The 15,824-nt window shown below is 35.7% G+C and overlaps 1 protein-coding gene across 4 annotated transcripts in view; it reads left to right on the forward strand.

Moving 5' to 3' along the window:
• Rnls (renalase, FAD-dependent amine oxidase) overlaps positions 1 to 15,824 on the forward strand; it is a 245,973-nt gene that overhangs the window by 178,721 nt on the left and 51,428 nt on the right. For all 4 annotated transcript variants that reach the window (XM_013017111.1, XM_013017110.1, XM_013017113.1 and 1 more), the window contains exon 5: positions 5,808 to 5,981. In XM_013017111.1, the coding sequence (XP_012872565.1) occupies positions 5,808 to 5,981 (174 nt within the window). The remainder of the gene's footprint in view (positions 1 to 5,807; positions 5,982 to 15,824) is intronic.

Below are 15,824 nucleotides of genomic sequence, written 5' to 3' on the forward strand. Positions count from 1 at the left end.
AGGAGGCTACAATGCTTGATAAGAAATGTACTCATTATCTTGCCCATGTAATTGTAACCCTTCTGTACAGTATTTTCACAATAAAAAAATACCTTTACTTGTAATACTCTATTTTAAGTAAATAATTAGAAACATAGATAAAGGTCTAAACAAAAAAATATGCAGTAATAGCCCGAAGACAACAACAAAAAGAAACAAATTTCTAACATGAATGAAACAATTAAACAAATTGCACCTCATGTTTCATCAGATTTTATGAAGGTTTTGTGTTTAAAAGTGAGGTTTTATCTGTCATACAGTCAGTAAAAATTTTCTATGCAAAATTATATATATAATATGATCATAATCCTATTTAGAGAAAAAAACATTTTGATATTTCTTATCAAAGTATTACTTGTTTCTCTGGATAATAAGAATATATTTTTCTTTTTAATTTATTGTAAAGGGGATGAAGAGGGGGGGTGTTACAGTTACATAAGTAAGGTAATGAGTACATTTTTTAAACACTCTTACCCCTCTCCCATGTTCTCTGGCTTACCACTCCCCACTCTCCTCCCCCTCAAGTTGTAAAGTTCATTTCTAACATAGTGTCCAGTGATTATTATTGTTGCATCCTTTGTCCTGCTGTTTCTGTGATTCCCTTTCCCTTCCACAGATCAGATAAGCTTATAAGACAAGGAGAGTATAGAAAACTAAAACAGAAAGAAAAAAATAGAAATAACTGTATACAGGACATAATAAGAACCTCTTGTTTCCAATTCTTGGCGTCCATTTTGATATGCTTCATTATTTATGGTCTTATGCACTTAGCGATTGGGCTATTGTGATTCCCTGCTAAGAATATCATAAACATATTCTAAATAGTACAAATGAGGGAAACCATGCAACCAACATTTCTTTGGACCTGGCTTGCTTTGCTTAATATACCCAGTCTCCATTTCCTTAAAATGAGGCAATGTCATTCTTTCTGATGGAAGTATAGAACTCTATTGTGTATATATACCACATGCTCTTGATGCATTCATCTACTGATGGGCATCTGGGTTGGTTCCATATCTTTACCTATGGTAAATAATGCTGCAGTGAACATAGTTGTGCTGGTAGCTTGTTTGTGGTCATTTGGGTAAATGCCCAGGAGTGGGCCTGCTGGGTTACAGGGGAGCTCTATGTTTAGCTCTATGAAGAACCTCCATACTGCTTTCCAGAATGGTTGAACAAGTTTACACTTCCACCAACAGTGTAGTAGCATTCCCTTTGATTTTTTTTTCATATTTTCATGTACCTAAAAAATTTTCTAAAAGAATGATGTAACTGTGTGTATATATGTATATATATATATGTATATATACATGTATAAGTATAAACAAATATATAGATGTCCATTGACTTTGTAGTATAAGTATATCTGGATCCTGGCCATACAAAGGTCTTTCCAGTTACTTTCAATGTAGTGTCTTATTTTAATTGTAATTTCAATGTTATTATTTAAGTAAGAGCAGATAACAAATAATGTTGCACATGCCTTTCCATTGATCTCTTTCCCTTGCACAACCTTTCTAAGCCAATGTCATATGTCATCCTGGTCTTCAAAATAATATTCAGAACCCCATTGTAGAGAAGTCAGTAAAGCTTTCATAACCATAAAGAAAATACAAAACACTATGTGCCTAAAAGAGAATTTTCATAGGCTATTAAATGGGACACAAAAATGGTATCAATTGAACAGTGAATAATTGGACTACTTAAAAATAATAAAATTATATTTATATATAGTTTTGTATCTTAAGGAAATAATTAGAAATATCAATAAAGGTCTAAACACAGAAACATGCATAATAGCTTGAGGACAACAAAAAAACAAATTTCCTGCAAATTAACTGCAAGCTCTATATGAGAACAATATTCATCTTTCTAGACCTTAAGAAAAATAAATGACAAAACTGGAGGTTGGAACCATTGGGAGGGGAACGTTGAAGAGGGAATGCATATGATCAAGGTAGTTTATGTGTATATATGAAAATAAATTAATGAAACCTGGTAACATTATTTAAAGGGAGGAAGATAAGAGCAATTCAGAGGATTTTCATACAAGTATGAAATCACTACAATGAAACCTTTATACAATCAATGTATGCTAACTTTTATGAGACTGACGCACTTGGCTACTCCTCTAAGGAGGCAGGATATGCTAACTCTGAAAACAAAGGAGGGTAGAAGCTCCTGAGGAGAGAAAAAAAATACGTTCCATTTATCCATATGATTTATATCGAAAATTAATGAAGAATTCCTTCTTTGACAATTAAAAAAACCAGACATTTCAAAAGAAAATGAGCAACGACTTGAATAGGTAATGATAAAAAGATACCCAAATGATGAAGATAGAAAAATTTCCCAAATATTCATCATTGAGGAATAAAAATGAAAACTACAACATAATGATACCATGACACTTCAAATTATAAAGGCAGATAGAAGGAAGAAGAAAAGCAGATAGTAGCAAATGTTGACAATGGTGTGAGAGCAACTGAACTTTCATATACCTTGTAAGAGGCATGAATTGGTATAATCATTTGGCACTTGCCACTAATATTGAATGTATTCAAACAAATTCCAGTATTAAATATATGCCCCAGAGAATCAAATACTTTTCACAATACATTTTATATACTTACCAAAGCCGCTTGAGCAGCGACAAAGAAACTATTAATAGAATGCAGAAAGAATATTAACTAACATCAGGGTTCTTCAGGCTAGTTTCCTTATGTGAGTTCAGGCAGAGGGGACCCTGTCATCCTGACTGAGTCCCATTTGATTCATTTCTTTGAATTCCTTGTTTTTTCAGAAAATTGTCCTGTTTGACTCCATTTGGTATTTTGCTGTGCCTCCTTCCAGAGCTCAATATAAATGAATATATTGTTATTTAACAATATCTACATACACATAGACACACTCATGCACATACACACAGGACATATACACAAGAAGAATGAAATGGGAACAATTCTCCTGGTTACTGGAATTATGAATATAAACTATTTGATTTGTTCCAGTTTTCAATCTTTACTTTCACCATAACACATAAACATGTGTTTTATAATTCATGTATATATGTGTATATCACACATACATATATAACACATAATACATAATTGCAGGCATTATGTGATATGTAAATATATACTATAATTACTGAGATTACATAACCCCATTGTTTCAGAATCAAATGAGGGTGACATTCAGGTAAAGTTTTATTATATTGGAATTAGGTATTTTTAATAAGCCCATTGTGAGTTAAACATGCTTTGCGAATATGTGATAGTAAAATTATTTTGCTTACCAGTATATGTGTTGGGGATCTAAGACTAGTTCCTGCATCATTCTGCATAAAGACCTTTTTCATACCATACGAGACCATATTGCTAGGTCTTGCTACTATAACAATAACAAACTTTAAATATGGCCTAACTCTTGAGATTGTTTCTGTCAGAAATCTCACCTTCCTGTTCTCAGCATCCATTGTAGCTATTCGCCTCCAAAGAAAGATGTTTAGAGATTAATTGTTCTTTCTATAAAGGTGCTTATTACCTTTTCAAAGAGCTGTCCAATGAGAATTACCACTGGACATTCTGGCTAAAAATTAGCTAAATGCACAAATATTGATGGGGATAGGTGAAGGTCCAATTTGGTGATCAATCTGATTGGTCCCTTAGTTTGGCTTTAAAAATAAAACCTGAGGCTCTTTTCTCTTTCTAGATCATTCACTAAACACAGTTGTATTTAGCTGATTTTTTTTTTTTTGGCCAGTCCTGGGGAACCCTGAGCTTGGCCCTGCCTGAGATGCTTTTGTTCAAGTCTATCACTCTACCACTGGGAGCCACAACACCACTTCCAGATTTTTCTGTGATTAATTGGAGATAAGAATCTCATGGACATTCCTGGGCTGGCTTCAAACCACAATCCTCAGTTCTCTGCTTCCTGAGTAGCTAGTATTACAGGCATGAGCCACAGGCACTTGGTATGTTTATTTGCTTGTTTGTTTTGTTAGCTTTTATTTGGCTGGTTGTTAACTTTAAAAATGGGAAAATTAGTGGTGTGAACTTAATTTTAATTGCTAATGTCTTTGTCTCTTACCTATTCCCAAAGAATAATAAACCTAACACCAAACCATAACTTGGCAAACAAAACTTTAATAATGAAAATAAAACCCCAAATTCGTTGATTATAATGACATTAATGTCAGAAGAGCATGCATTCATTGAGTAGTTAAACCTTTTTGAAAGGCAGAAAATGATGGTTAAAGGGAACAATGACTTTTACTTGTATATTCAAGATACGTATTAATGTCAGAGAATAAAGCAATGTTTGAGTCCACTTTGAAACTAAGATTAGCAGGGGCAACTGTGAGGTAATGAACATTTCTCCATGACTCCTCATCATAGGCACTGTGGAACCCAGGGCAAGTTAACTAACCTGGAGATATGAAGTGAGGATGATTAAATACCTATCTTGGCAGGGCTTTGGTGAAAATTAAGTGAGACCCTGGTTCTAAAATATTTGTTAATTACAACCTAAATGTATTTGAGGTGGTAATAGAATGGTTACTGTGCTTATATAACTTATTGAATATACTTTCCTGCCTCTCTCTACACTTAAAATCATTTGCAAAGATTTAAGTAAAGTTTTTTCCCATTATTGAGATCTGTTTATCCCTTACTCTTTCAGGTCACTAATTAAATGAAAATCATTTGTATGTTCCATATTTGAACTCACTTGCCTGAACTCCAAAATAGAACTGTGACCTACTCTCAGAGTAAACAGCCCCTGAGACATTTCAGGGGTCGGGGTAGAGATGAGAATTTAAGCATTGGGTCATTTTCTTCTTTTCTATTCCAGGTTGTAATCTGTCTCATTTTCCTAAACATGTTTGTCTATTATAGAAAAAGTTGCTATTTAATGAACATTTGTTATGAACCAAGCACCATGCTATGCATCATTTTCTCATCCTCACAACACAATAATGCAGACTGTCTGATTATTGTCAGTTATAGACAAAAAAAACTATATTCAGAGTGATTAAGTAGCTTAATCAACATTACATAGCTAGTAAGTGGCAGAGTCAAGATTGACCCCAAGTCTGTGCAATTTCTTTTTTCATTACTGCTTAGACATTCAGTACATGGATTAATCATATCAACACAGTGCATAGCTGTATTTACCTTTCTGTCCTTTTATAGTTCTATCCTTGTGCTATTAGTGAGTAGGAAAGTGTCTATCACAAAAATGACCATGGTGTGATCCTTTTGCTGAAGGATCTATTACAATCCACTGGCCAAAAAAAAACCAACATTATATGACATGAGAATATTTAAAAAGTCACAATAGGTGGAACACAGTATCCTAGCTTGTAACATAGAAATAATACTCTACCTCGTGGACATGTTGTGATGATAGAGTGAAATACTATGTCACATAGTAGGTGGTCAGTACACCAAATATATGTATTTCCAGACAGTCCAAGGATCAAGGTCCAGAAATAGGATCAGTCCAGGAAAGTCACTTAGCCAGGTTTCACTTTGATAGCCAATCAAACAAGTCTAAGCCTTCACCTTATAAAAAATAGCTCCTCCGACATTAGTAATCATTCTGAAAATAAGTTAGAACTGAGGCTATTTTATATTACCTTGCAAAAACAATACTCAGTAAGATGAAGTTTGGTGGAAATAACTGGTTTAAGGAAACACTGTATTTGGTGTGCTGAAAGAAAAGATGATTTTCAAGTTTGATGCCCTTTGTTTTTTCTTTTGCAGTCATTAGTGAATGCCAAAGGCAGCAACTAGAGTCCGTGAGTTACTCCTCTCGCTATGCCCTGGGCCTCTTTTATGAAGCTGGCACGAAGATTGATGTCCCTTGGGGTGGGAAGTACATCACCAGTAATCCCTGCGTACGCTTCATCTCCGTTGATAATAAGAAGCGCAATATAGGTCAGTACCCCCATTATTTGCCTTAAATACAGTAACAATGGTGGGTGTAGATCATGAAAAATGCTGTGTAATTGAGTGTTACCATTCTGAACAGAGCAAGCATTTAACTCCAAGCCACAGGGGATAAAATTTAATGTCTCATTTGCCCAGTCATAAAATACACAGTGAAACCAGCAGTTTTTCAGAAATCATTCACCACATGGTTCATATTACTGAGTTCATGAAAATAATGTCAATGGGTTTAAGATTTCAAAATGGTCCGTGTTCGATTGCTTTAATAGGGGTCATTGTATATGCAAATGTATCATTCATCATCCATGCTTGATGGAACTCGATTTTTGTTTATTTGGTTTATTTATTTTTGTAAGTTTGATAAGTGATGATCTTTCACCTCTCTGGCTAGAAATAAAAGGTAAAATATACTAAAGTAAGAAATTATTTACTCCAATATAATTTTGCTGTTTAGGTTTCATTTAGAGGGAAAAAGGGTAAATTACTCTGTACAGACAGTAATTAAAATGCAAGGCAAAATATTTCAGGAGAACTTTCCTCCAATGTGATAACATCTATACTTCACCTTCTTTTGCTCAAGATAGTCCTAAAAACTAAATTTCAATTGAAAGAAAAAAATATAACTCACTTATTTCAGGCAAAAAAAAAAGTAGAGGGTATTCTTATTTGTAGGACTGTGGTGATCTGTGAGATACTGCTTTCCATGAGTAAGCCATAATGATTTAAAATGACTGAATTCTCCAAAGGAATTGTTGCCTGAAATTGTTACAGGATTTTATGGCACAGTGATGGATTCATCAAGCTGTTAGTTAGAAGCATTTCTTGATAAAATCACCAGCTAATGTCTCTTGACTTGCCAGAACTTTATAATGATAGAACTGGGCTGCAGTGTGGTTTTTCTATCAGAGCACATGATCTTAAAAAAATGTTTCTTTTATAACTTAAAACTCCCTAAGGGCTGAACTGTTTATGTTAACATGATACCACATATATTTACAGCAGTTCATGAAATGCCCAATCACAGCAATAGACTAATCATTTTAACTCTACAAATGCTTTGTTCTAGAGAATGGAAAATAGCCCTACCTCTTCTCAAATTATAAGCCATGAAATAGACATTATCTCCTATGAATTGCTTCATAAGAAATATTGATTTGGGGTATATCCAGCTGTATGTAACAGGAAAAATAAACTTGTTTAAGTAAAAACAGGACTTGGGTCATAACAGAAAAAATAAACTTGTTTAAGTAACAACAGGACATGGGTCATATTATCTGCTATATACTGAATTGTATCAGCTGCAAATTCATATCTGAAGATTGAGTTATTAAGTATTTTGCCACTGGAATAGATACCTGAGAGAAGAGCATAAAAGGAATAAGGATTGATTTTGGCTTATAGGAGTCAGAAGTTTTGCTTCATAGCCAGTGCTTTATTGCTCAGAGTCTGCTGAGAGGCAGAGGAATATGGCAGCAAAAGTATATGGTGGAACCTGGCTTGCCTCATGACAACTAGGAAGTAGAATGTGATTGCTTTTTCCTAATTTTCCTTTTCTGCCTGGGCCCCCAGCCTATTGGATAGTGTTGCCCACATTCAGGACAGGTCTTAATCCTCTCTAAAAATACCCTCACAGACATACTCAAAAATATGCTTTACTAATCTCTTTGGCAGCTTTCAATCTAATCAAGTTGAAAATAAAAATGAACCATCATAAAGCTCTAATTCCAGTGTGGCATTTTAGGGATAAAATGTGGATAGAACTTTTAGGAATAGTTAAGATTACATGATGTTGTAGATGAGATCTAAATCCAAATGCATAAATAGCCTTACAAAGGAAGAGCACTCTTTGTAAGGCTCACACACCAAAAGCCATTGAGGACATATCAAGAAGGCAGGCAGCTATATGCGAGGAAGAAAGCCTTCACCAGGAACCCAGTCATCCAGCAACATCTTGAACTTGAACATCATAGGCTCCAGAACTGTGAGAAATTTTGGCTCTTTGATCCACCTAGTCTTTCAAATTGTGTTAAAGTTACCCGAGTTGACTAAGTAAAAGAGATTAAGAGACTTAAGAAATTGACAAATGTCTTCAAGTTTCTATGGTTCATCCATCTCTTCTCTTCTCTATTTATTCATTATTTTAGGAACAATCCCAGAGTCTTGTTCATGCTAAACAAGCACTCACCTGCTGAGTTACATCCCCAGCTATCTCCTCCATTCTTGATGTTGACATACTTGGAGGAATGACAGCACATGGCAGCCATTGGGATCCCATAGAAGCCCAAAAAATCATGCTTAGAAAGAAGGAACTTTCACTGACTTTCTAAGAATCCAGTAAATATTTCCAAGAGCCCCTTAAAAGACTTGTTTTTATATGTCATATGAGACCAGAACTGAGTTACTCAACCAACCCCAACCCCAATTCATAAGCCTAGACAAATCTGTTATATTAGGATTATCTTCCTGTTAGTCATGTGAGGGATCATAGGATGTGGGGGCTGGGAATGTGGCTCAGTGGTACAGTGATTGTCAAGCATGCATGATGCCCTGGGCTCAATTCCTCAGTACCACATAAACAAAAAAAGCCAGAAGTGGCACTGTGGCTCAAGTAGTAGAGTGCTAGCCTTGAACAAAAGAAGTTCAGGGACAGTGCCCAGGCCCTGAGTTCAAGATCCAGGACTGGCAAAGAAAAAAAAAAAAAAGGAATTTGTGGGAGAAAAGAAGTAACATTTATTGTTGTATTGGTTATCAGCAATGCCCATTATCTTCCAGCTCAATTGTATCTTAAGTGGGAAGCTCAGTTCTAAAATTGGCACATAAAGAAAAGAATGATGTTTTGGAGAAAGACAAAATGATTTTCTGTAAGTTTTGTACAGTAATTTTTCTAGCATCTTAGTAGATTTCAGTTTCTGTGGCTAAGGATAGATTAAACAGTTACTTTGCATTTTTTAGGACAGAGTATTTTCCACTATGAAAGACATGCAGGGAGGAAAGAAATCGTAATCATGTCTCTTAAAAGACTAAATCCTCTACACAAATGGACTGGGTGAATTTGAAAGCACTCATCACATTACAGTAACAGTTTATAAAACTGCAGGTTGAAGAATAAGAATATCCAGAAATTCTCAAGTGGCAACATTTGTTTTTCTTACATTTTAAAAAGTTGTAAGGTTGACCCATTGTAGCAAGGAGATGTACAAGACACTATGTTGAAAAGGAGCTTTACAACTTGGGATGGGGAAGGGAGGAGTTGGGGAGGTGGGGAGAGAAGGGATAGTAGGGAAAAACAACGGAGGGGGTAAGAATGCTCAATAGGAAATGTACCTATTACCTTACTCATGTAACTGTAACTCCTCTGTACAGTATCTTTACAATAAAAATATATATTAAAAAAGTTTTAAGTAGATTTATGCAAACTCAAAGAAGTATATAACAGCCCATGTACCCATTGCCAAACTTATAGTTATCAACATTTGCTAATCTCGTCAGTGCTTTCATTTAATTGTGAATCTTAAATACATTCCTTTTAAATTTTTTTTTATTTTATTTTGTTGTAAAGGTGCTGTACAGAGGGTTACAGTTACATGAGTAACTGAGTAAGGCAACGAGTACTTTTTGTTGAACATTGTTGCCCACTCCTTTTTTTTCCACTATCCCTCCCCACCTCTACCCCCCTCTGCCCTCTTCCCCCACTTTTCCCCAGCCCCGGAAGTTGTAAATTTTATTTCCCATCTCGTGTTTAGTATCATTGTTGCACTGGTTCAGCCTTTGTCCCTGTTTCACCATTTTGCTATTCCCTTTTCCTCCCAAATCAGATAAACATATACACAAGATTCAAGGTACAAGAATCAAAAACAGTGACTACCAAGGATAAACCAGAGGGAAGAGGAGAAAAATAAATAAATAAAAAGAAAGAACTTGATATAGTACATAGATGACAACAAGGTCAACAACAAAAGAAAAGACCTCTTGTTTCCATATCCTGGAGTTCATTTCAATTAGTATCATTTTATATGGTCATATATACATAGCTATTGAGCTATTTTGATCTTCAGCTATGACATGTGGTAACATTTGTAATATCAGAGTTTTTAAATTTTTTATGTTCAAAGACACACTTTTATAAAACTGTAGAACTAAGTGAATTAGAAGATATATTTTTCTATAGCTCACAGTGGTGCCACTTCTACTGACAAAATAATACTTTCCTTCTTTGTCATTTGCATGGAAAATTAATTCTCCTCTCTTATGTATGTTTTAAATTAGGTAAAGCCTCCAGTAATGACATTTCCTTTCATTAAATCTAACTGCCTCCATTTAAATAATTTTTCTCACTATCAACGGCCAAAGTGCTAAATGTGTCAAGTTGCCTTCACAAAATATAAATGTTCATATAATGTAGCTATGCTGACTTTTATTAATACTAATATTTAAGTAGGCCAGTTATGCCACTACCCTACACCCACTTTTTTTTTTCCAGTCCTGAGGTTTGAACTCAGGGCCTGGACATTGTCCTTGAGCCTCTTTGTACTCAAATCAAACCCTCTACCAATTGAGCCACAGTGCCACTTCCAGCTTTTTTGAGTAATTTATTGGAGATAGTCTCATAGGGACTTTTTTGCCTGTGCTGGCTTAAAACTGCGATCCTCATATCTCAGCTTCCAGAGTAGCTAAATTACAGATGTGAGCCACTGACACTGGGCCCACAACCACTTTTTGAAGTATTTCATTGAATCATAAATTAATATTCTAATGAACATATTTAACTAATGAAGAACATTTGTCTTCTGTCAGGATAAGTCTGTCCAAGGTTTGAAGTCACACTAGCCAACAGTTAAACTACATATTCAATTTATTTCCACCACCTACTACTTGTATAACATAAAATAAATTCCTTAACCTATCTATGCACTCATCAACATGATAAGGGAAGGAGTAATCCCAAAGGGTTATTGAGGAGTAGTTTTAACATATAAAAAAAAGGCATGGCATTTAGCAAATTAGTCAGCATCTGTAGTATCTACCATTAAAATTATTATCAATGCACCTTTAATTTAGATATTAAATTTTCCAAAGCAAAGCAATTTAGATGCTGTGTTTCCCAAAGCAACAGGCATAGATTTTTAAGTCTAACCTAGGTGAATGCAGTGTTCTGCTACTAGTTATATAGAAATCAAATAAATAAAACAAATAAAATTATCAGAATTTTAGTATGCTTCCCTAGTCACCATCTGGAAGAGTATTAATGATCAATAAAACAGCTAGTAGGAAGCAATTGAAGAGGTTAATACAACCTGGAAATCTAGAAATGTAATGGCCAATGCCATAACTATGTAGTTTTCAATATCTGATAAAAGATGATAATTCAAAAAAGAAGACAACCCCTGTTTTCACTGTATTTGATGTCGATGCCCTGAATCTTGTATATACATTTTTCTAATTTGGGGAGGGGAAGGGAAATAATAAAATGCTGAAATAAGGATATAGGTTTACCCATTGTAACAATGAGATATACAAGACACTATGTTGAAAATGAACTTTACAACTTGGGGGGGAGGTGGGAAGAGGGAATTAGGGATATGGGGAGGGAAGGGATGGTAGGGGAAAAACAAAGGAGGAAGTAACAATGTTCAATAGGTAATGTGCTCATTATCTTACTCATGTAACTGTAACCCCTCTGTACACTATTTTTACAATAAAAAAGAAGACAAGTTAAAATTTTTTATCACATATAATTTATCTTTTCAAGTACTTTATTATTGGGTTCTTGAATAGCAAACACTAATATAATTCATTTAATAACTATTTAACTGTTCTATCAGAGATACAGAAATGTTATTCCATTTGGCTATTTGTTACATCAACTTCTGATGAAAAACAGGGACATAATATGAAATCCTATGCTGGTATAGACCTGATGCCTTAAAACCCTTTTTTGACTTAAAGAAGTATTCATGATTATATTATTAAGCAGGTAATCATGTGATTCTGTGAAGCTAAATGGTCTGCTTTAGAATTTTAATAAATGTGGAATTACTTGAACTTTTAGAAGAAAGTAAAATTTTATAAATAAAATAAGGAAGATAAATAAAGTGAAAAAGGGAAGAAGAAAGAAATAAAGATGAAAACAGAGCCATGAAAAACTGTCAAGTTTCCAGTTTAGAAAAAAATAGACTTTGAACCTCTGGTTTGCCTGTCAGGCTGATCTCAATGGGACAGATTTTCATCTAAGACAGCACTTTTCACCCTCTTGATCCTTAACTCAGAGTGAAAATTTGTAACAAGTATGGAAAGAAAGTGGGAATTAGCTAACTATATACATCAAAAATACCTTATGCACTGTAATACTGGGACATATGTTCTTATTTATGGCAGGTTCTTTCAAGAAATACTTAATTCTGTACTGTCCATTCTCAAATGGTTCAATGGAACAAATGTTTTTGATGCCTTGTGTGCCACGCACTGTGCTAAGGACTGAAGATTCCATAGTCCCCACCTTCATGAAATTTGTTCAAGTAAAACATTATAAGAGAAACAGATACATGAGGTTCTGTTGAACATGGTGCAATGCAGTCCACTGAAATTCCTTGTAAGGGTAAAGCAGCCCATTGATCTATAAAAAACAGTTAACTCAAATCTACAATCAAAACCACAAAAGGTCATATGGCCTTGTGACAATATCACAAGTTTTTTTTTAAAAGAATACTTAAGCCAAGCACTGATCGCTCATCCATATAATCCTACTTATTCAGAAAGCTGATCTTCAAGATTTGAGGCAAGACCCAGCAGAAGTATCCTCGAGGCCCTATCTCCTAACAATAACCAATAGAAAGTCACACTGAAGGCATGGCTTATATGATAGACTGCCAGCCAAGCCAGCCCAGCAAGCATGGGCCTGGAGCCTGGCAAATAAATAAATTTATATATATATATATATATATATATATATACATATATATATACATAATACATACATACATACATATCTTTGTCAAGATGCACCAAATAATCTCCTTTTAGGTGAGAAAATGAAAGATGCTAGAATGACAAGCATGGGCCACTATGTCTGACTAAAATATTTTCATGTGCAAGTATTGTATAGTACTTATATACCTAACAAAATGCATAGCAAATGACTCAGTAAGTGTTCTAAATAGAAAACAGTATTTTGGCCTGGTGCCTATGGTTCATGCCTAAAATGCTAGCTACTCAGGAGGCTGAGATATGATTCAAAGTCAGCCTGGTCAGGAAAGTCCCTGAGACTCTTATCTCCGATTAACCACCAGAAAACTGGAAGTCGAGCAGTGGCTCAAAGTGGTAGAGCTCTAGCCTTGAGCAAAAGAGCTCAGGAACACGACCCTGAACTACCCTGAGTTCAAGCCCCATGACCAACAACAACAACAACAAAAGCAAGTGTGTGTGTGTGTGTGTGTGTGTGTGTGTCTGACCCTGGACATCAAACCAGAGCCTCCTGTATGAAACACAAGTACTCTACCACTGGGCTACAGCCCAGGCTTGGAACATTGGAATCCACAAATAAATGAGAAACTTTAGCATGACCTAGTACTTAACTTTCTCCTGGGGGTGCCAAAAATTTCAATAAATGCAAATGAGTCATGAAATGTCCAAGAAGCAGTGAAGAAAAGGATAAAGAAAATCTGGAGTTTACAGCTGCCTGACATTTCTATAGCTATAAACCTTTCCCAATTCTAGATTTATCAGCATCTTCTCTAGGAAATGAGGCCTAAACAATGAATGCATCAAGTCTCTCTGTGAGTCAACAGTCCCCCTTTGTCTTCTGCCTACACTGCTCTCTGAGAATGATATTTTCACTTGTGATATTGGCCTGGATAGGAGGAAAAGATTTACAAAAGGCCTTCAGATTGGCCAAGAGTTGGTGCAGAAATTAAAAGCCAGATGTATTGGTGACTTAGAATAACTTTCTATCCACTGTTCAAGCAGGAGTGAGAATTAGATCACTGTTTGTAATGAATCAATGCACTGACCTGACATGTACAGGTCATAGTTGAGAGCAACAGAAAACACTGCCACCAATTTTTTAAGAAAACAACAAGGAGAAACTCCAGTACCTACCGGCTTTGTAAGGAGGTGAGCTTGCCAGTGTAAAAGAAAGAGGAAAATATCAGCAAGGTAAACAGGTGGAAATTGACACCATCCCTCTGGTTAAGTAATAGATATGCAACCATTCTATAAGAAATAATCTGACACATTAACTGTATTGTCAACTATTTTGCTACCATTTATAATCATAGTCCTTTTAATGCAATGATTCCTTTGTCTTCTAAGCACCTAAAAAGATAGATAATAGTTTAGGGGTTAGAAAAAGGAGAACTAATTTGCTCTGCTTAACAGAAAAGTTGAGACATCACAGGGAATTGGGGAGGGAAAGAAAGAAGAAGGAAAGAAACTTGGATGACAAGAGACTCCAGATTGAGCTACAGGATTAGTATACTGTTTATAATTTGTTTATTATGTACTCTGTATGACTTTTTTTGGGGGTGGTGGTGGTCCGGTCGTGGGGCCTGAACTCTGGGCCTGGGTGCTGTCCTTCAGCTCTTCAGCTCAAGGCTAGCACTCTACCACTTGAGCCACAGCGCCACTTCCGGCTTTTTTCTTTTTGCTTATGTGGTACTCAGGAATCGAACCCAGGGCCTCATGCATGCAAGGCAAGCACTCTACCACTGAGCCACCTTCCCAGCCCCCCCCCACCCCCTGTATGACTCTTTAACAACTCCTACAACCTCCACATGACCCAGATATGAGCAATTGCTAGTATCAATGGTTCCTTTTCATGAAAGGCTGGCATACAGAGCATGGTAGCCTAGTCACTTTTTTAAATATCTAAAATGAAATCAGGTAGAATTTTATGGTTTCTTTAGAAATTTTTGTATCAGCTGAATGCTGAGTCCTTCCATCCTTGTTTTAAGACAGAACTCATCTTCTGGACTGCAAATGTAGAACACTCAGCTTGCAATCTCCATAATACCTATAATGATGTCAGTCTGTTAAGGGAGATGGAAGCAAAAAAGGCTGTCACTGTTCTGAAGGATCTTGAAGTTAAGTCCTTACTGCAGTCTGAAGCAAAGGCTGTCAACACTGTGAGTTGTAAACCAGGGCTCAAAATAATGTGTACTGCTATGCTTCCCAGACAAGTGCCTGGTTTTTATCATTCTGGAGGCATCTCAAAGTCTTTGCAAATTAAGAAGAGTATTGTAAAACTCAAGACAACTTGTGAGCCTGAGGTCCTGGGATATAGTAAAGACTTGAACTGGATGAGAATCTGACAAGTCTTCACTGTGGTCCATTTTTATCTGTCACCATGACAACACAGTTCTAAAGAGATGGGATCATTCCTTTACCTAGAGCTCCCTCGGGAAGGATTTCATCATTTTTCTCACTGTCAAGTATTCCTCCTCAGATCAATCTACATGTCTCATCGCTAAAGAACTGACCTGTCCCAACAGCAAAATCTGCCTCTTTGTCCAAAATTAGTTCTCTCCTTCCGTGGGAATATACATTCCTATCCATCCTGCGTTCTATACATCCAATAGCCCTTCTTATCTGATCAAAATTGAATACTGTGGCATAATTTGAGGGTTTACTCAGTACTTAATAAATATTTTCTGAGATAATCATTTTTTTACTTCTTTATTTTTAGTTTTTTTATTTTATTTTATTTGTGAACATACTGTGCAGAGGGGTTACAATTACATGGGCAAGATAATGCATACATTTCTTACCAAGCATTGCAGCCTCCTCCTTTGTTTACCCTTCACCTCCCTTCCCAGCCTCCCCCCTTCCCCCCCACTC

The sequence above is a fragment of the Dipodomys ordii genome, unplaced genomic scaffold (assembly GCF_000151885.1).
Source record: "Dipodomys ordii isolate 6190 unplaced genomic scaffold, Dord_2.0 Scaffold34, whole genome shotgun sequence".
Classification (NCBI taxonomy): Eukaryota; Metazoa; Chordata; class Mammalia; order Rodentia; family Heteromyidae; genus Dipodomys; species Dipodomys ordii.